This window comes from Aythya fuligula, chromosome 10 (assembly GCF_009819795.1).
Source record: "Aythya fuligula isolate bAytFul2 chromosome 10, bAytFul2.pri, whole genome shotgun sequence".
Taxonomy (NCBI): Eukaryota; Metazoa; Chordata; class Aves; order Anseriformes; family Anatidae; genus Aythya; species Aythya fuligula.
This window is the reverse complement of record NC_045568.1, coordinates 2,628,589-2,649,775: the sequence shown is the minus strand read 5'-3', so window position 1 is coordinate 2,649,775 and position 21,187 is coordinate 2,628,589. Positions and strand designations below refer to the sequence as shown.

The 21,187-nt window shown below is 45.7% G+C and overlaps 1 protein-coding gene across 6 annotated transcripts in view; it reads right to left on the bottom strand.

Annotated features, from left to right (window-relative positions):
- The window catches only part of WNK2 (WNK lysine deficient protein kinase 2), a 117,257-nt gene extending 99,523 nt beyond the window's left edge, over positions 1 to 17,734 (bottom strand). For all 6 annotated transcript variants that reach the window (XM_032194435.1, XM_032194432.1, XM_032194434.1 and 3 more), the window contains exons 1-2: positions 17,637 to 17,734; positions 16,640 to 17,344 (exon numbers count right to left, since the gene is read on the bottom strand). In XM_032194435.1, the coding sequence (XP_032050326.1) occupies positions 16,640 to 17,257 (618 nt within the window). In that variant the 5' untranslated portion in view covers positions 17,258 to 17,344; positions 17,637 to 17,734. The remainder of the gene's footprint in view (positions 1 to 16,639; positions 17,345 to 17,636) is intronic.
- Positions 17,735 to 21,187: the final 3,453 nt, after the last annotated feature.

Sequence of the window (21,187 nt, the reverse complement as noted above, 5' to 3'; positions counted from 1 at the left end):
ACAGAAGGGACAGCACCCATGGCACAGGGTCTGAAACACTGATGAGAGAAAGAAACAAAGGGGAGCTACAAGCCAGAACCAGGGGTTTGACTCCTGACAGATGTTAGACTATTGCTACCATGACCTGAAAGCTGGCACTGGTAACTTACTGTGCTCCAGCAAAAGCAAAGCCACCTTTAAAAAGAATCACCACCAGCCTGTACGTATTAGTTTAGAGGATATAACTAATCATTGTCTTATTATAGCTTTTATATGTTGGCTGCTGTTCCACCGAAAGATCTGTTAAATACCACATCTGGTTGGAGTCCAAATTAAAAGCTCTGTGATGACCTTTTATTCCCCGTAGCAGGGTTTTGTTCATTTGTTTTGTTTTTAAAAAGAAGGTTCTGGTTCTCCAGAACTATATCCGGAAAAAAGTGGTTTAAAATGTCAGAGACAAAGATAGAATAGGGCACACCTATGTCAAAAGAGGTCTGCCCACAAATTCAATTCACAAATCCAAGTCTCACAGATTTTCACCCTAGAAATGCCAAAGAGGAGCCCTCGGTGCTGGGCATGGTGGCAATCCCTACTGGCAGAGCTCTCAGGTAAGACGGTAAGCCAGCAAAAAGAAAGAAACAGTAAGCCCACGTAACATAATACTAAGAAGGTTCACATAGAGATAAGATTTTGCAACTCATTAAACACATAAAACCAATATTTTCTAAAACTGCCACAGGCTCAGCCCTTAATAGGATTTTGTATTTCCTACTTTCAGCTACCTGGGCATGCTATGTGAAAAGACCCGCTGTAATCTGGCTCTTCTGAAAGGAGCCAGGAAATATAGCTGTAGGAAATTAAATGCCCTTACCTATGGGGCAAATGAAAAAAAAGCTAGGGTGATTTCTTAATTGCTCTTAAATTCACATAGCCTCCTCTAGAGCAGGAGAAATTCAAGTGAAAGCACTGAGTGACAGCTGAGAAGACTGGCTGAATAACTTATAAGCACATCCCTTTTCTCCAATAAATTTCCATGGGAAAATAAAAAAGCTAATTCCCCCTTTAACAAGACAGTTATGAAATGTACGTTATTAAGACAGCGTTTCAGGAGCTAGCTGTCAGTATGCATCGCAGGCTGCAAGCTACCTGCTGCCCCAACACACAGCGTGCATTTCCTGCCCAGGACCACCAGAGCAGCCCTCTCTACTCCTGTGCTTCACTATTACATGAAATCCAGAAAATTTCTCTTGACCCCTTTCTGCTCCTTCAATTAATGTGAATACAGAAAAGTGACCTCTTAACAATTGGTTTTACCTTTCCTCAGTCCCTGTGAGCTTCATTTCCGCACACAGTGTGTCTGTGCTGGGCACCTTCAGAACCGAAGGGTGTGCACGCTCTCGGTTTGCTGCATCTTGAACTTGCCAAACCCTCGATGGTGGCAAGACACAAACGCAAACAACCACAACTGTGCACAAGTAGCACCACAGTCTCTCCACTGCAAATGAACCAAAAGACGCATGAGCAGCTCTTGTTGCATCTTGTCTTTCTGGATTGTTTAACCTCACTCAAGGGAAGTAGCAATGCATTACTGTCACTTGCAAAGCAGGACAGTTCTCTGCTGCAACACAAGAAAACAGTAGCTTTTTTGACAAAAGCTTGATTTTTATCAAACTGAGAAAGTTTTCAAAAACCAATAGTTTTCTACTAATGCTCTTGAAACCAATGATTTGGTTTTCTGCAAACAGCACTTTAAAAAACAAAACAAAACATTTTGCAAATGTAAAAGTTGGAGCTCAAAGAGGTTCCAAGTAACTGCAGTTAAATTCTAGATATCCCAAAAGAGGTTACTAAGAAGTATTCAACAAAGGACTTCTTGCAGGAGGAAGCTGCGTTAGTCTCACCAGTAGACTCACCCAATTGCCAATGCACACAAAGAACAGTTAAAATATCAGAAATAGAAGTAACAGAATAAAGATCAGAATCTAAATAAGAATTAGCATCCAATATGAAAAAACACAGCATTTTTGAAATTGAAAAACTCCTTATGAGTTATAAGGTAATTAAAATATTCTAAATTTTATTTTTCCTAAGTTTTCAAAATGAGAAATCATCAGAACATTTTATTGACTCCAATGAAATAAAAGCTGTAGCACAGACTTCCTTGGAGTCACAATTTCATTTTAAAGATCTACTTTCTAACACCTTATGATATAACACATGATCAGTACAATCTTATATGCAGCATTCAAGAAAAAATTGATGTATCAGCCACAATATAAGAGTTAAAATATTTGTAAAATCAAGACTTCTAGCACTCCTATGTAGAACTCCTATCTAGCAGGTCTGCAGCCCACCCAAACCATTCCAGGTCCTTTTCAGAACAAGTACTTGAGAATTCCTAACCTAAAGATTTTTCTACAAGTCATTCGGGCATGCTTTGCCTTCCAGAAGCGCATTATATATTCTGCAACACTGCAATTATCAGTGCCACACACTGCCCTTGATTTTAAAAAAACGCATACTTTAAAGGGTCTTTTAACAACAACAACAAAAAAAGACTCGTTATGAAAGAATCTTATTTAATAGTCACTAAATTTAAGAGGACATCGAGAACTTTAGAAGCTTGTATTTCTCACCTGTGCAAACACTTTGTTCTCCTTATTAATACTATTGCACGTTTTTAAAAGCAACTCTCACATCCATCTCAGCTATGCAATAAGCAAGATCAAGCAAGGAAACAGCAAAGTGTCACTAAGAATATCAAAGTAAACAGCAGCTCAACAGGTAAAAGAAAAGTAAATTAAATCAAAACAGCTATTACTGAGTGACCTCTCCACTCCACTTGTAGCATTGTTACCAGATACATCATGGCACCGATTTAACAAAGCTTAACATTATAAAATTAAGTCAGGTCATAAGTATGATGTTCTGTAAAACAGTTTCTTAAAGAAAGGTAGAATTACTGATTTTTCTCTGAAAAGCAACATAAGCATTTGAGTGCATAGTCTCACCTGTAGATCTATGGTTAATGGGAAGTCAATCAGCTGAATCTCCAACTCTCTATGTATGTTTACATATATAAATATACACAAATATATTTACAAGAACTCTGTTTTTGCATTGTGCTTTCCTTTGTGTAGATGAGAGTTCTGCTACAGGCTTCCATACCGCTGCTGTGTATTGTGCCTCACCACCTTCGTTATCTCTCTGATAAAATCCTAGTTTGTTCACTCCTGCAGGTATTTTAATCTTGCAAGAGAAATAATATTCCAAAGACCTGCTATCATCGCACCATTATCAGCACAGAGAATTATTTTAAAATTAGGTAAGTTTGCATAGCAATTTTGGGTAGACCTAAGAATAAAGCTGCTGCTCTGGAAATGCTATTACATTTCAAAACACATCGCATTGTCACAGCAGAGCAAGTATAATGCTTATCGCAACACACGCACAAGCCGTGACTCTGCAATTTTAAAACTTTGGTACTCATTTGGTTGGTATATGAGCATATTAAGATAACATAAGACTTTTTTCCTTTTTAAAGAGTGCATTAGAACAGGTGCACAGGCTTTATTAGAAATTTTTCATCTTACTGTCTTAGACCTAAGAGTAATTACCATATCAGTTTAACATCTAGTTCAACCAGTGCTTCCATTTTTCCATGCAATGCAACAGACCCTGCTTTACCACAGATCACAGTTATTTCTGGCTTTTACACATGTATCTTCCACACAGATGCATACACAGCAGTACTGAGCTGATGGAGAAACTTTATCATTGCATAAATTCTGAACAACAAATATTAACGAGCATTTTATACTTAATTCACCTATGCCAGGTAGTTACTTTTGAACAGACAAACCATTCCACTGAATCCCCCGTGTGGGCTGCATAATAATCCTTCTGTTACTGTACAAAGATGTTATCTGTAACACCACACAAGCCCTACAAACAACCCAGAGCTCTATAGAGCTACATAGAGACCTTCAGAGCACAGCAAAGCAACTGGCTGCTGTGCAGAGCCAGGCATCCCCTCCAACACCCAGCCTGGCAGCAGCAGCACCCCAGGAGTCCCAGCACCCCCTGCCTCCTCCAGCCCCCAGCCCCATCCTCATTGTCCTGTGGCCACCCGAAGGACAGCAGCACCACACAGGACACACCCTGGCACAGCCCACAGCTCTCACTGCAGCTCCATAAATGTAGCAGAACAGGACTAAGAACTTGTACTTTCAGGGGAAAAAAGGTGCTTTTGAGCCCTCAGGAAATAAGACCACAACGATGCCACCTGCACGAGCACACAAGCGTGTGTACACACCTCCTGCCCACACCTCCTGCTGCCCACGACAAAAGCAGCAAGGGAATTGGCAGAGTGACTCAGGGAAAACAGACAGCTTTCAGTTTTCAGAAAAAAATGATAGAAAAGGGAAAGAAATACTTGTTTCTTCCACTGAAGGAAAACCTGCAGAAAAATCATGACCCTGATAGCTGTAAAACCCACAGGAAAGCACGTTTATAAATAACCAAACTGTGAGAAGCAGCTTCATGGGGAGCTCACAGCTTATTAGGTACCAAGGGCTCCAGCCACAAGATGACTTTGTTAGTTACACGGCTTGCAGAAATCCATCTTGAAATATATGCTCTGTATCTTTTAAGGTACAAAGGTCAGCATTCATTAGAAAGCATGGAGTTCTCTCTTTCTATACACAAAATAGCTTATTGGAAATGTTCTAATGGCTTTTCTCCTTTCTTTAACGTATCTCTCATAAATTACAATTTCGGCTTTGAAACAAATAGAGGTAATGCAACTCGGATAGTGGAGACTCCAGCACACATAAAATACATAATTTATTAAAGTTTTTTTTATTATTATTTTTCAAAACACTTACATCACATGTACCATTAAATTGTTAATTGCAATATCAGAATTAGGGGACCTAAGCATCAACCACCAGGGCAGTCAGAAATACAGCAATCATCAGCTGTTGCTGATCAGAAGCTAACCACCAGTGCACAAGAGGTTAGGTTACAAAATGCCTTTTCATCCCTCACCCTAGATTCCACTTCATTTTCCTTCATTTCTCTGCAAATTCTGATTTTCCTCTCAGGCTAACTATCACAGCACAGACTTGAAAACCGGTTGTTTGTGAGTGCCAACTGGAATAGTTTGCAACCTTGCAAAACCCAGCTCTGCAGGCTGCGTTACGGACACAGAGCCAATTACCCAGCCCTCGGCTCAGGAGTGCTCTTAATTGACCAAAGCATCACAGGGCACCAAGCTGTCACTGCTTCAGCCTCACTGCTGCACAAAGAAGCTGCCCAGGAAAGCGCCTGGGAGGATCACTGGTTATGAGAAGTATCTTATAAGATTAATCAGGAAGATAATTTCACCTGATTGGAAAAAGAACCTTCTAAAGAAAAAGAAAGGCCATGAAAAAAGACCAAGTCTGTCTGCATGCACCTCACTGGGCAGAAGGTCCTACAGACCAGGGCCCTGTCACTAACTCCTGTTTTGGAAATGTGGGCAGGGGTACAACAAAGGGGAGAAACGAAGGAAGGAAGAAAGTAAGCTAACTTTTTTAAAAGCCTACTGTAAAAGTTTTTTGAAGTACCATCCATTTTTAATGAATCCTCCCTACCAGCGCACAAAGGAATGCAGGAACTGGCTGATGAGTCACCTGTAATCCTTCCCTCACCTGTAACAAAACCAGATCGGTATCAGTCACACCTCACACTGATTACTTCAGACCTAGCAGCCACACCAATTTCATTTTTAGGCCCCAGGTTAGCAAGCTGCGTGTTTTCTGTTGTGCCCTCTTCATGCAAAGGGCATTTCCCCAAGCACAGCCCTGCAGTTTCAGTAATTCCACATCACCCCCTTCATGCTGAAGGGCTCCTTCCCAACATGGACTGCTCTGCAGAGCAATACATATATTTATATTTTAATAAGTTGAGCTGTTATGTTCAGAAACAGCGAAAAACAAAGGAAGAAAAACAAAGACAGAAAAGCATTTGTGTGGCAGAAGTTGATAAACACCCACAGTCCCATTTCTGGCAGCACTTATTTCTGAATCCATGTACACTCCATTGTTTCCTCAAGTGTCTCATTTTGGACGCAAGATATTGCAGTCCAAAAACAAAGCTATTTAGAGGAAAAATGTTCTTTGAAGCCCACCTGTGAGTGAGCAATGGCTGGTTCTTTCCCTCCCTCAAACCACCTGAGTGATAGCTCCAACAACTACACACATAAGTTAATAAATGAAGTTTTGCATTTTGTACTTTGATGTCACTTGGGGCAGAATAGCCTGTTTCCCACGCTTTTGTAGCCTTGGCAGTTAGAAATGTGCAATCCTGTTTCATCGCAGTAAACAGGCATACATCTCGGATCACACACATTTTAAGTATCAGCTGTTTCTCATAGTTTGTGGTGCTGGAGTCACTTCTGCAGCCAGTAAGCACAGCTGCTTTCCTCTGCCCGTACAGCAAGCCTTCCACAGTAATGCTTCAGGGATCTTGGTTGTGTGTTTCTCAGTACGTGTAGGGGCTTTGATGGAGGGCTTCAGACTGGGGGCAAGGAGAGGGGAACTCAAGTAGTAAAGCAGTGGAAAAAAAAATCCCCCAAATATCCATAATTTATTTCAGAGAGTTAAAGAGCGCTTCTTAGCGCGGGGTGCTTCCTTCCACCCCACACACATACAAGCACAGATACTGCTACAGGTTTCTTTCCTCTATTTCTCAATACTTTGAAAAGAAGGCTCAATCCTCTTCCACGTACAAGGATTCACAGAGTTGTCTTTCACCTAGAGGAAACCGCAGGGTGCTTTCATAGGAGTATCTTGTGTCAGGTAGGAACCTATCCAGTTGGCTTAATTTAACATGAGGCTATAAAAATAAGGCATAAAATTGACCCGAGTCCAAGTAGGCTCTTCTGCAATCACTCGCTGCTCTGCCACCCCATCCTGCAGCTGCCAGGGAACTGAAGACAATGTGTTTTTTTCTTAAGACAAGGTGCCTGTGAAGCAAAGCTATTTTGCATGTGTCCCATATGGCCTCAGTCTGACCAGGCCATTCAGCATCCCCCTCATGTATAAACACAGCTGGGATCCAGAAAGGAACCATCATCCACTCCTCAGGTAGCTGAAGCCAGGAGAAGACACCTACAGAGCACACCTACCGCTCCATGGACAAGCAGGGCTCTTCCCCATGATGGCACTGACTTTCCCCCTACAAGCCAGCCAGCAGAGGCAGTCCCTGCAACCCCTCCCAGTGCAGCAATACTTAGACCCCAAGTTTAATGCTAACAGGGACAATTAATTTCCGATTCCACCTGCAATAGTCATTGAAGGCTTCACCAAAGCTCGCAGCTCAGGGAAGGGTGAGGAGCCCAGCTGTGTCCTCACTCCTCCAGGAGCAGAAATTCCAAGACCCAGATCTGAGCACAAAGCATCACAGCCCCCAGGCAGAGCAGGCAGGTCATGGTCCTTTCCATCTCCCCCTGCTGGGGATCCTGGGGTCCTGATCTGAAGATGAAGGGGACTCAAGCTGTGGGACGCAGCCTTCCCCCCACCCCAGCTGCCCTGTGTGCCGGCAGCCTGCCCAAAAACAGGTCGGGGTTGTGCGTGGTCCTTCAAGGAGCAGCCCGAGCTGCCACTTTGCCACCCACTCACTGCCTGATGTGAGGCTGAAAGCAACCAAAGCAGGCAGTCCTCAAGGCCCAACATGAAGGCTCCAAAGCAAGTGTTCTATTTAAAGACGGAATGATCTCGGCTACTTGACACCCATGGGCTCGGCAGCTAGGAGAATTTATAGCTCCAACTTGCTTCAGATAACGTTAGTCAAGTTCACAAGTCTGTTGTGCATCTGAGGACCAGCAGATTAACAGTAGAAGCTTTGCTCTCGCTTTTATTTTTTTTAGGGGAAAGTTACAGAAAGCCCCTATTTGTCACCTGGAATTGTGCCACAAGCACTTCAAGTTAACAATAAAAGTAACTCTGAATTACACCTGATGTTATTCTCCTCCACTTCCCCATGCTGAAAATTCCTGGACCTTACAGGCTTTGGTTAGGCTGAACTGCCACAGGGACTTTTTAAATTCATTGAAGTTAATGAAAAATATTACAGAAATTACAACGTGCACAAAAACCTCAGAAACCTTGACCAGACAGGATCACAGATGGGCTACAAGCACTCGTTCTAGTTCATTCTTAACTCATTTTATGTAATACCCCTTCACTTCATACAAGTGGCTGTGTATTTACTTCTGCTACTAATCATGCATATAGACCAACAACACCATGTTCATCCAAAGCAACCTATTTTCATCATGATTGCACTGTTTGCCAAAGGACAAGATGCTCTCATCCTCCATAAGTAACTGAAAGCAAGTTTTTACTGCAGCTGACAGAAAAGCAGCTCTGTTGGTGCAGCACTTGCTTTATTATCAACAACAATTTTCAAAGTAAGCACTGGTGCAGAACAGGAAGAACACAAGTCCCAGTGCACATGACCCCAGCAAGTTCCCTTAAATAATCAGTAAAACCTAGAACAAAGCTGACATATTTGGAATCAGTTTTACAGGATCTAGGTATCAAACGTTTCAGCCGTGAGCCGTGCAGGCCTGCAGCAACAAGATACATCTGGAAATGTGACTCCCCCTCCTGCACTGCTCTACTTTAATAGCCAGAATTGATCCTGCGCAGCCAACCGGCACAGCTGTAGCAGCTCCAGCGAGTACAACGGGTCACCCTAAAGATCATTCCAACTTTAAAGAAAAAAAAAAAAGACAGCATCAGGAGAGCAATGTTAAAAAGCTGCTTATTGTACAAAAACCTGAAATAAACACCATAATTTTAATCCCCAAACTATGCACCAGAGAGACATCCATTTCAGGAGCAGACTTAGGCAATACCTACTTTATATTTATTTTGTAAAGTAACAATTCAGTTGTCAATGTAGCAAGCAGCCAAATGCTATTTATTCTTTTAATAAAAGATACATTTCACAATGTATAGCCAACTTTTTATTATTTTCATTAAAAAAAAATAAAAAAATTCCTCCATCTGTTTGGTCTTACTAGGTTTTAAAAAGTTTTAAACACTTGAAACAAACCAACCATGGTATTTGGACAAGTATAGCTAATACCTGCAGGGACCACAACATTGCTGTGCTCTGTACAGAGCCACCGTTTATTAAGGTCCATATTTTGCTTTTTTTTCATTCACTTTGTAGCAAGACAGTTACCCAATAACAAAACAACTTTAAAGTAGTTTTCTGCAGAGCTGGACTACAGCAGGACTTTTGGAATCTCTGAAAGAACTGGTAGCTTTAGTAACTAACTACATTGCAGCTTTTCCACTAAAAAAGCATTAGGAAAAGACTAGAATGCAACAGAAAAACATCCCTTTGGGGTGTTATCTAATCATTTTCTTATAAGCTAGCAATCAATGCTGGTTTAAGCTTACTTGCCTAACCAAAAATTGCATTAAAATTCAAACTAACTTTGGTAAAGTGCTGCAGAGATTCTTAATAGGATCAAATACTACTTAAAGTACATTTAATTTTCCTTTAAGAAGTTTGGAATGAAGATCAAATTGAATTCACAAAAAAGGCCAAAGGAAAAAAAATGCTAACGTTACTTGAGCCTGTATTCTCCTATCTGTTTTCCTGAGAGTTCATGAATAAGCGTTTTGTATCCCTCTGGAGCAAACAACTGAAGAACAGATGGCACTAGGTCTTATGTTACTCTTTCCTCGGTGTTTAATTGACATGTATGTTCCCATACTACAGCATTTCAGTTCACCCATACTCCCCTTGTGTGCTTAACTACCATATTACTTATTAGTTACATTGAATTCACACACTGCAGCAAAGTTATGTTCCAGTAAATCGCTTACTGTGGTCAGATTGTGTACACTAACACTTGGTATGAATTAAAATGTATATGCACTTATGTGGAAGACCCTGGAGTAAGGGGGAACAAGATCCACCCGCTGCTTATTTGTGACAATGCTACAGCCATGACAGGGATATGCAGGACCTGGCACGTTTGGTAGAGGTGAATAACTTTTTTTTTTTAGAAAAAACTGTTGGGAGGTTGGTGAACTGAAAACCCAGGTAAGTCCATTCGAGCGTAAAATGGAGCATCTTCCAAAAGAAACTTGAGGCAAGTACAATTGCATGCGTTCACTTATTTGTTCTTTCAGGGACTGAGCAGAATGGATGCCAACACGCACTGACCTCCCAGTTGTACACATTCAGAGGAAATCAAGTCAGTGCTAATGAACAAAACAATTACTCTAGAAAGTTTTTGGTAGAAACTTATCAGCAGCTGATTTAGAACTCAATCTGAATTGATCAAACCCTGTAGAGGCCTGGCTGGCAACTGAGAGGCTTCCCTGCCATATGGCTTGCAGGATTAACAAATGGGAGAAACGTGCCTTCCAAAAAGGACAGACCCCACTGCCTTCTGACACATCTCCCATGGCTCAGCGATGTCCCATCATCAGCTGTGCCACTTCCACACACACATGTCCAGGTACACACACACCCGCGGGGTGCAGGTCAGACCTGCATCTGTCACCCTGCAGTCTTAGCAGGCTCCCAGCTCTGGCACAGCAGAGGCTCCAGACATTCATTAAGACCCCGCAAAAGCCTCACTGTAAAGCCAGCGCCTGGCAGTAAGGCAGGTTTCTCACTTGCGAGCAGGCAGAAGAGCTGCAGAAAGGAAGGGACTTGGTTCCTCCATTTCAGGCTACAGAGAATAGCGCGACATCAGATGAAGGTCGTTTCTAGCTGTCAGATTTCTTGGCTTCATGGGAAAAAACAAAACCAACAGAACTTCCCCCTCCCTCACCAAGCCAGGCTTCAGGCACACTGAAATCAAGTCTCATCAAGATAGCATCCAGATTTTCTAATATGCCAGAATCACTTCAGGGAAATAATGCATTTCTAGACATAACCTGAATTTCACATACACAAACCTAATCGATTGGAAAGCCAGTTCTGCTGCTGCATGACTATTTCAGATCTCCTCCAAACATTACTTGCATAAATCACTATTTCAGAGAAACAAAGATGTCTCTTCCAACAACAGTGCCAAGCATCACGCACTCCCATGAGATGTGCTTGGCTGCCCTTTTCTTACAGGCTCTGAGTGCCACACATAAGTGCTTAGCTTACACTTGTGTTTCCAGGCCAAACCTCCTGGAGAACCTCCTAAAGGTGCAGTAAGTGCCCTGCTGCTGGCAGGGAATGGCTATGAAGTGGCAAGTCTAAAACCTGCCTTTCCTCTGATCAGACAGTTGTACCAAGCTCTCCTCATCACTCACACCCAAACCTGCCAGTACAGCTGGGCTCCTGAAATGCAGGGATTCACCAATACCTCCTCAACACTGCCTTCCTACCTGGTCCTTACAACAGGCGCTCTACCCTCCACCCACCCAGCCCAGCATCGCTCTTCCTGATCTCTGCAGCACCTCTAGTATCTCCCAGCATGCAAAAATCCTGATGCCTCCAGTAGCTGAATTGCTGTTACCATCCTTCTTTTAGCACATCATTACCAGCACCCCTGGGCTTTCTTCAGACCTCTGTTACACCCTGGCCACAAAACAAGGCAGCAATCAGAGCAAAATGTAAGCATGTTGCACACACACAAGTCAGACAGTGTGCCAAGTGCAAACATTATTCAGATGATAGTTCCAAAAATCAACGCCCCTTCCCCACCCCCCCATCAGCTGCAAACAACAGATGACCAAAGGGACCAGGAATATCCTTTACATCAAGATCTGATTTTATTTTCAGTCACTTCCTTATACTGCTACAGGACCACACGTGCATAACAGGAAACAGCTCAACTGGTACCAAAGGTGTACAACCAACCCGTATGGAAACATACTCAAAAGCAAAAGAAAGGAGTCTCATTTGATTCAAAGGAACAATGTGAAGTCTGACCCAGCTCTATTTCATTTACTGAATTTGAGAAGCAGTCTATTAATAGTTCACTACCATATTCCTATCCCGTTTCTCCCTCTCATGGAGACAGCGCTCCTAACAAACACCAGCAATACAGGCACGTGTCTTCATATTGACACTGTGGAGCAGAGCTAAACCAATTGCTTCAACTGAAACAGAAGTCACTATCTCAGAAATAAACATGAAACAGACAAAATTAGTCTCCAGGAGTTAATTTAATATAAGCACATAGCAATATCAGATTCAAGCTTTCAGATACATTTTTCCTCCTTTCTTCTTCCAAAGGAATTTGCTAAATTGTTCTGTTCATTTACACTACAAAGTTTACCAAGCCAATAAATTAACAGCACAGATAGTAACAATCTGCTCTTCTGACATCAGATGAATGCTGTCGCCAATAAGGACACCATAAAAGCCAAACTACTGCACCAGTGAAAATCCTGAAGTTTTGACTTTTCCATGAAGAAGCCACCTGAATTCACACAGGAGCTCAGGACATCCTCCTTCCACTGCCAGAAGCCGCTTGTTAGTCAGTGTCAAGTGAACTTTAACACTGCCCATTTTATGGGCACCCACTTCTAACAATGCAAACATTTCTGCTTACACAAAAACATCCATGCCATGGACCTGTCATAGCAAAAGAAAGAGTGCTAGGAAAGTACAAAGCACGACACTCACCTTGTAAGATGAAGTCTCTCCATACAGAACTATACCACCAGAAGCTCAGCAGAAAAGCTGCAGAGGGACACAGGGGTAATTTCTTGCCACCCCACTGCGCCATTTCTGTTGAAGTCCTTCACAGTGTTCTTTATTTGGTAGCTATTCAGAAAATGCAGTCAGAGCTATTTCAGCACTCTTGATTTCTTTTTTTCAAACGGGGAAGGGGGGAAATTTACCTCTGTCCCTCCCTTTGCTCTTCCATAGCTCCCCAGACACCTCTAGCATCTAACGCCAGAACTAAGCGGTCACACAGAGCATGTGGAGGACATGTCCACCTATAAGCACAGAGCAAGTCTTGTGCAACTGGTGGAAAAGGCACAGCTGCCCTGCAGCATTCACCAACACGCATTTCTCACCTCTCCACTACAGGTACAGCAACAGCAGGAGACGGCGTATCTTTTCCATGTTTTTAGCAAATAAAACCCAAATGAATTACAACCAAACAGAAACCGTAGTGTTCAGCATCAAAGCAAGAACCAAGAGGTACAATGAGATCTTTGCGTTTGAGATAGTACAGTGTGAGGCTCTTCTGCAGTTTCCCCACGCGTTCCCTAAGGAGAACAGGATGGGGATTTTGGAAACTATTCATCCAACTAAAAACATTATTTGGCTTGCCAGCAGGTTGGCAAAAGCCTATATTCGTTATTCATGATCTAACATTTTACTTACGAGCACAATGCTTGAAATACTGTTACTGAAGCCTCACCACACAGCAATTGTATGCCACCAATTAAAATTAATTATAGCTGTTGAAAACCTTAGAATGCAAACCCTTCCAAACTGCAAGGGCACACTAATCCCATTCCAATACTTCAGTTTCAGGAAGGAACAATAAACTTATTTTCTAGCTAGAATTTGACTAAAACTTTCATGTCTTCACAGACAGGTCTAAAACCCACATCTAGCTTGGTTACCATTTGGGTCCTACTCTAATCCTAGCCATGATTTTGGTTCTGAACCCTAAAGCCATCTTTTCAATGAAATAAAAGGACTGAATAAGACTGGCTTGCAGGGTCTTTGTATAGATGAACAGAAAGAGGCAGACACCCAGGCAACAGTACAACTGGGCTGAGAAAACTGCTGAGCAAGGAGAGGGGATTAATGCCTGTGTGGAACCTCAACACTGTTAGCTTTTAGCTCTCAGGCTCTAAAAGTAACAAGCCAAGCACATCTCTAGAAGAGAGACAAAGTACAACGCGTTGCCATTTGCCTGCAAAAAGGCTCTCCCATTGTTTTTGATGGTGTGAGATTGCAAAGGAAGGCATTTTGTCTCCAGCAGCATGGCAGTCGTGGCTCCCCCTCATGTGTATCTGAACACTAAATTTCTACAGAAAGGAGCATATCCAAATGGCACAGTATACATAAGAGTTTCCAAAATATTGTGAATAAAGTGATTCTTCACAGCGCTCTGGCTTGTTTCCATAATAAAAATCCCTTGCTGAAGCACGAAAGTCCTGCCCAAGTCAGTATGCAGCTACTTGCACCTTCCATTGCTTCTTTCTTGCAGACTAATCCTGAAAGCAAAGACCTCATGTGGTGTTGGAGACCTGTGCCATTCAGCTCTACTTTTTCACTCCAGACCCAAGCACTGTCTCCCACAATTCCCATACACTCATTCTGGCATTACTTTGATATCTGCATAGCTAAGGGACATGAATGGTTAAAGAAAAACAGCAGCCATAAACACTTTTGTGGATTTACATCATTTTTTCTAAAGTAGCTTAATAACAAGCACTCTTGCTACAGTTAGGGGCCTAAACCAATTTGCATATATTGCATTTAAAACATCTAGCAGCAAGACCTGATTTAAATTGAAGCACATACAGCTGACAACAGAAACCAGTGGGAATTCTGGAATTACTACAGATTATTTCTTTACAGGCAGTTCAGGAATTCCTAAACAAGTATACAGAATAAGAAAAGCAATCTCCAGTTAAACTTCATACTGCAAACTTCCCTTCCCAATCTCCTTCAATTTAAATGACCCAAACACTGGAATTTCAATAGAATGGATTCTCCAATACATCTGGCAGTCTTTTGTAGCTAAAGCTATTCTGTTACAGAAAATATCTTGAAAACATATTTTCCCACTCCCCTGATAGAACATACTGCAAAAATTTGGCAAAAAAATGAATTCCTGCTCCCTGTGATTGCTCTGTTGCATTCTGGCCGGTGCACGCGAGCTCTGTCAGACAGCTAAACCACCCCAGCCCATTCCCATACACACACACTCCCTCAGAGGGGACCTGAATTACTGCCCTAAATAAATCTCAGGTGACTGCAGTATGAGCCTTACACATTCACAATTCGGTTTCCAGCAGCCACCGAACAGCGACGAGGCCTACCTCATGCGCCCTGCTCCTGGCACTGCTGTGGGGCTGAGCTCTCCTCCAGAGCCCCCCGGCAGCCCCCACCACTGCCCCCCAAGACCCCCAGAGGCCAGAGCCCTCCCCCAGCCCCATAGCTGTGGGGCATGAGCTGGGGCTGAGCCTCCTCCTGCACCAGCACAGCCTGCCCTCAGCTGCGCGGCCTCAACCTGCCCAGCCTGCGCGTTTTGAGCTCTGCCTCATGGAAACTGCTGAGGCGAGAGACTGCGAGGGCCGGGGCGCACTGCCTGTACCTTTTCTGAGGGAAGCAGCGCTGCGGTGAATTGCAACCCTATTGTGCAACAAAACCGCCGGGGAATAAAGATGCGGCTGCACATCCAACCCTGCCTACCCCACCAGGCCGGGAGTAACTCACACACGGTTTGTGCCAAGGGTAAATAAATAAATAACTCAAGCTTCATGCAGCACGATATTTACGTGCTATTCTCACACCCTCACAGGCCATGAGGCTCAATTGTCCAGGGGGAGTTTAGGGACCTGGGACTGGAACCAAGAGCTGCATCGCTAGTTCCCACCGAAATCATGGAGCCAACTCAGACCGAACAATAGCTCAAGGGAAAAAAATAAATAAATCTATATTATGTTTCTTCTCTCAAATAAGGTCTTGTTAGAATAGATGTTAACAGAAGGGATGCACATAATAGATACTAAAAGCTTCACAAATAAAAAAAATGAAACATTCTACTGGCATTTTTACAAGAGCAGGAATATATGCGTACATACAGAAGCATATGGTCTCCAACTGAGACTATACGCACTGTAAAATAAATAAACAAAAGGCAATAACCATGCCCCACAACAGCAAAATGACAGTATTTTTATCTTCTCTCCTTGGGTATTACTGGGTGACTTCAGTCTAAAGACCTAGAAGCTAAAACAGGCCCATTATTTCAAACCTCACTTTTCAAAGGTATTTGGATACACAGGTCTTTGACCTGACTGAAGCGCTAGTGCACAATGCATTAAAAAAAGGAAAGCACTCAAGTGCTTTCTGAGGTTCAATTCACAAGTTGGTGACAGGCACAATTTCAGAAGAGGGAACGGGCAGGGTAAGAGACAGCACACGTTCCTGTCTGCATAAAAGCACAGCGCATCTATATTTGTGGGAAAAGGGAAGCACGCTCCTGCAAACGCATTTACGTTCATTTATACGCTGCGTGTGTTTCTTTAACCTAGACCTGCCGCTTGGCTCCTGCTAAATCCAGCTGCTGTTTGTGAAGTGTCAGTCTGAAGTGGCTGGGGGGTAGGGAGGGGAAGAGGAGCTGTGCTGAGCTCTCTTCAGCATGCTCTGCGCATTCAGAGAGCGACTCGTGACCTTTTTATGCAATATGACAGCTCCTATATTACCACGGCTAGCTCGGCAGCCGGGTGCAGAGCTGTGAGGGTTAAGCCTGGGAGGAGTGTACATAAGGTGGTAGATGTGGAGCCAATGAGGATATTGCGCTATAGTTAGACACTGGATACTAAGCAATGGTGACTATAAAGGCTGCTCAAAGCCAAGCTTCTGTGGATGCCACCGGCACCTTGCCCTTAGCTCCTAGGCTTACAAAGCAGAAATAAAACACAGGCGGATCAGCCGGGCTTACCTGAAGTTCACACCAAGCAACTTCCACCCACGTCTCGGTGTCCAGCCCCTTGTAGACCGTTTTGAAGGATCCCCTCCCGAGTTCAATATCAAACTTGAGGAACCTGCCATCCAGCGAGGTGGCAACGGCTTTCATGTCAGCCTCCTCCTCCGGCTCCTCTTTCTTCGCCTTGCCGTGGTCCTTGGAAGCATCCGCCGCCTCCTTCCTCTCCGCATCCTTGCCGGCTTCCTTCTGCTCCTCCGCCCCCGGGGCACCGCCGGGGGCTGGCCCCGGCTTCAGCTGCCCGGGGGGCTCTGTCCCCAGGCACCCCTTCTCCTGCCCCTGCCCCGCCTTCGCCCTCTCCGCGATTATCCTCCGCGTTTTCGGGAGCAGGATAATTTTCCGCTGATGCTCCGACTCGGGAAGGTCGAAAGCGGGCTCCTCCTGGTCCGAGTCCACCACGCTCCTGCGCAGGAACCGCTGGTGGACCAGCTTGGGGTCCCTGGAGCCGTGCGGGCGCAGCGGCGGGGCAGCGGCGGCCCCATCCACGTTCATGCCGGGCTCGGCAGCGCCTGGAAGCCGCCCGCGGCCGCCTCCTCCCCGCCGGGGGGCCGCTCGGGCATCGCCCCCGCTTTCCATCGGCTCTCAGCTCCTGCCGCCGCCGCCGCCCCCGGGCCGGGGGGAGTCACCGCGCTGCGGGCCCGCTCCGGGCCGCCCCTCCGCCACCTGCCAGGGGCAATGCAGAGCGCACAGCCCTGATGCACCGCTCGGACCCGGTCCCCCCTTCCCTAATCCTCCCCCCCAGCCTTCCCCGGTCCCCCCTTTTCCCTCGTTCCCCCCCTCCCCGCAGCCGCGCCCCCCACACCGAGCCATGGGAGGCTTGCAGCGGCGGCCAGCCGAGCTGCGGGGCCCAGCCGCACCCCCTTAGCCCCCCCCCCCCCCCCCCGTGCCTCCTTATCCCCTCCCGGGGGTAGCTCCGAGCACAAAGCGGGGGTGGGCGGGGGCCCCTTTTACTTACGTGCGGAGCGGGGGGCTGCCGTGCCCGGCGCCATGGACGGGGATGAGAAGGGCGGCGGGGAGGCGGGGCGGGTGCCGCCGTGTGTGTGTGTGCGCGAGTGTGGCTGCGGGTGTGTGTGTGTGTGTGTGTGTGTGTGTGTGCGGGTGTGCAGGGATCCCCTCGGCCCGCCCCTGCAGCACGCCCTGCCCGCAGTGCCCGGCCCCCCCCCGGCTCCCTCCGCTCGGCTCCCGGCGGGGCTCAGGGCGCGGGGTGCGCCCCTGCCCGCGGCCAGCCCTGCGGCAGCCCCCGCCGCGCCCCCACGGGCGACGCGAGGATGGGCGACGACGCCGGCGGCGGCGGCGGCAACAGCGGCGGCAACAGCGGCGGCTGCCCCCCCCCCCCTCCTGCCCCCCCTTCCCTTCCCTTCCCCTCGCTCCTCCGCCCCCGCCCCGCTTTTGTCAATGGGAAGCGCCCCCCGCCGCCCGCCCCATTTAACGCCCCGCCGCTGCCGGGCCGCCCACGGGGCGGGGGGGGCGGCACCCCGGCCGGCCCGCACCGCCCCCGGCCGCTGGAGACAATGCCCCGGCCCCCCCCAGGTGCTGCGGGGGGCGTCCTCGGAGCCCCCCACCCCTTCGGGTCTCCTCCTCGGTGCCCCCGAGCTGAGCCATTTCTCCTTTGTCCGGGCCCCGCGGGGCGGCAGCCGGGGGGGGCCGTGCCCGGAGCCCCCCGCAGCGAGCCCCTTCCCCCGGCCGGCTGCGAGGCGCGGGGCTGGCCCTGCCCACGGGCCCTACCTGCCGGCAGCGGGGGCGCTGCTGCCCTCTGGGGCGTCGCGTTCCAGCGAACAGGCGCCTTTGGGTAACGAGGATTTAACGAAATCAGCGCATCTGAAAAAGAAAACCCGAACCCACCGGGTTTACCAGTAGTTGTTACCTGAATTCAGAATTCCTGAGGTTTCTTGACTGCTAAGCAACCGCCGTCAGTTTTTCATTATTCATTTTCAGATGGGATTGTGAAACCTTTTAAAATAAAAATACTGCTGTCTGTCTTTGTATTTTTAATTTTTTTTTGTTGTTGTTGTTATAGAAGCTCCAGTTTTTATTTTAAAATCGCGGTTGATGACTAGTAATTCAGGGTTTGGAAACATTTGATCTTTCAGGGGGTTGCTTTTTGAAGTGTCTGAATACAGCACAATGCAATTATTAGTTCTAGGTCTTGCAGCTGTGGCCTAGAACACAGGTTTGCATGATGTGTGAAACTACAGAACAACCTACAGCTAGTTCTGTACCTTGGGCTCTTCCTACTCCATGGACAAGACATTTAATTAACAGAAAGCAGCATAACATTAGCAAGAGAAAAGCAGGGAAGGTTAAGAGCCCTGACACCTCCCAGTTATTTGATTAACTTGACCTTGAACTCTCATCCCAGCTAGAGAAATTCCCACCACCATGTAGACGAAGGGATGAGATTCAGGCTAATGAAACTAAAAGTAGCAGCCAACATTTCACTCAGCAGCTAGACAAAAGGAAAAGGGGAGTATTCTAGAGCTGAACAAATATCAAAACCACAAATCCACAATCAAGAAAAATATGGGGAGAAAAAAGACTTGATGCACCCATTTGTCTTTCACTGCCAGGCCTTCTTGGAGGAAGACAAATATAATATATGCATTCATATGAGGACTACATCAAAAACCAGGAAAGAAAGGAAAGGATATCATTATCCCTTGGAATTACTCTTTAACCTGGGGGAAAACTGCAAAATACCCTGCAATTATGGAGGATTCAATGTCTCCCTATTACACCATTAGGTCATCCAAATTTGAAAGGATTCCCCCCACTCCCAGGGCTCTTACCAGGCTGTTTCCTCGGTGTAGAAGCACTATTAACCAAACCAATGTGCGTTAACAAAGGAAAACAACTCTGTTCCTTCCGACCTGTAGGAATCAGCCTAAGAGCACAGCCACAACAGCCTCCTAAGACACGGGCCAAGAACACAAACCCTGCTGAGCTGCAGGTGAGCTCCTTACCAGACCCAGTGCTCGGTAAATAAGCAAGAGCCATCTTCACCCCAGCTCTCTCACTGCTGAGCATCCACTGGTGCTTGCTGTGGTGTCCAGCGTCATGAGAGCACATGTGCCCACTGCTCTTCTGGTGTCCATTTGGCTCCTGAAAAATTTTAACACAATTTGCACATCACAAACTCAATAACGACCCACTATCACATGTTCGGAATCTGTTTACACGGATGATTTTTAATAGTGGCCTTCAGGAAGTGCCCATCCAGGCCTTTCTGGGTGTTAACAGCCAGAACAGATGCAGCACCTGGAGACACATTCAGCACTCAGCCATGCAGTCACCTGGGCTCTTGTTTCCAGCAGTCTCCCCAAAGCCCTGCCATTCAAACACAGATCCCTCATTGGCAACGAGAGCTTGACAGCTGCATAGGGTGGACTCTTGAAGAAAACCTACAGGTAAAGACTGACACAGCCTTTCCACAACCTAGCCAAGGACTCCCTAGCTGATGGGAACAGGGTCCCACCAGCTACATCTCCACCAGCTGCTGCAATGGGTTTGCTCTGCCTGCCTTCAGTCACTCAGAAGGAAAAACTGCTGATTCGTCTGCTATCCTGACTTCAGCCCTGTGACAGTAGACAGACAGGTAGATAAGGGTATGCTTTATTACCAAAGAGCACAGAAAAAGGTCAGAGTCTACAGTTTTCCTGATTCTTAGAGCAACCTAAGAGCAAACTTGAAATAGATGCACCACTGGAACAGCTGGCATGCAGGTGGCATCCGACACTGCAGCTCTTCCCAACAGTAAGGCAGTGAATGTGCTACCTCCAGCACAGTGACCTTAACCAAGCCTTTGCGTTCAAGACCTGTTCTTTGTACAGCTGAAAGCCCAAATTTTTTCTCCATGCAAACAGCCACACTTTCCCCCAAGCACACGTGGACGTTTCCACCAGAAAATCAGATAACTCTGAACATCCGTGGCTGCTCCACTGACCAATGTAAGGAACAGTCTGCCTCTGCCAGAGAGCAAATTAATGGCTGGTGTTACTCTTAAAAAGGAGAAAAATAGCCTTTTTCACCTCATAACAGCCAGTATTTTCTTTCTGTATTTGTTAGTTTGAAGGGAGAAAGTCAAGTCCAGTTCCCCATGCTAACAACTTGACTTTCAGGTTCTCAGATACTCAGAAATTTTTATTTGTTTAAAATAAATGTTTGCTATGGACTGGAGAAACATTTATATTGGCCTTCAGTTTTCTATTAACTTGTTTTTTATATAACCTATAGCTTGATTAAAAATGGGTCAAATACTTGTTGGGAGCTGCTTTCAGTTGGACGGCGGGTGTGCTCTTACAACTGCACATCTGCTACTGGCCCTACTGCAGGGTTATATAATAATTGTGTTTTCTTTAAAAGAATAAGAATAACTGAAAATCCTGGTCTCACAATATAGCCTCAGTTAGGTCATCTGTGTTCTGTTCTAGCCATTTGTTTATAGATACAATAGTTCAAGTCGTTGAGTTAATATAAACTTTTATTGCAAATGTATAAAGAAGAATCTCT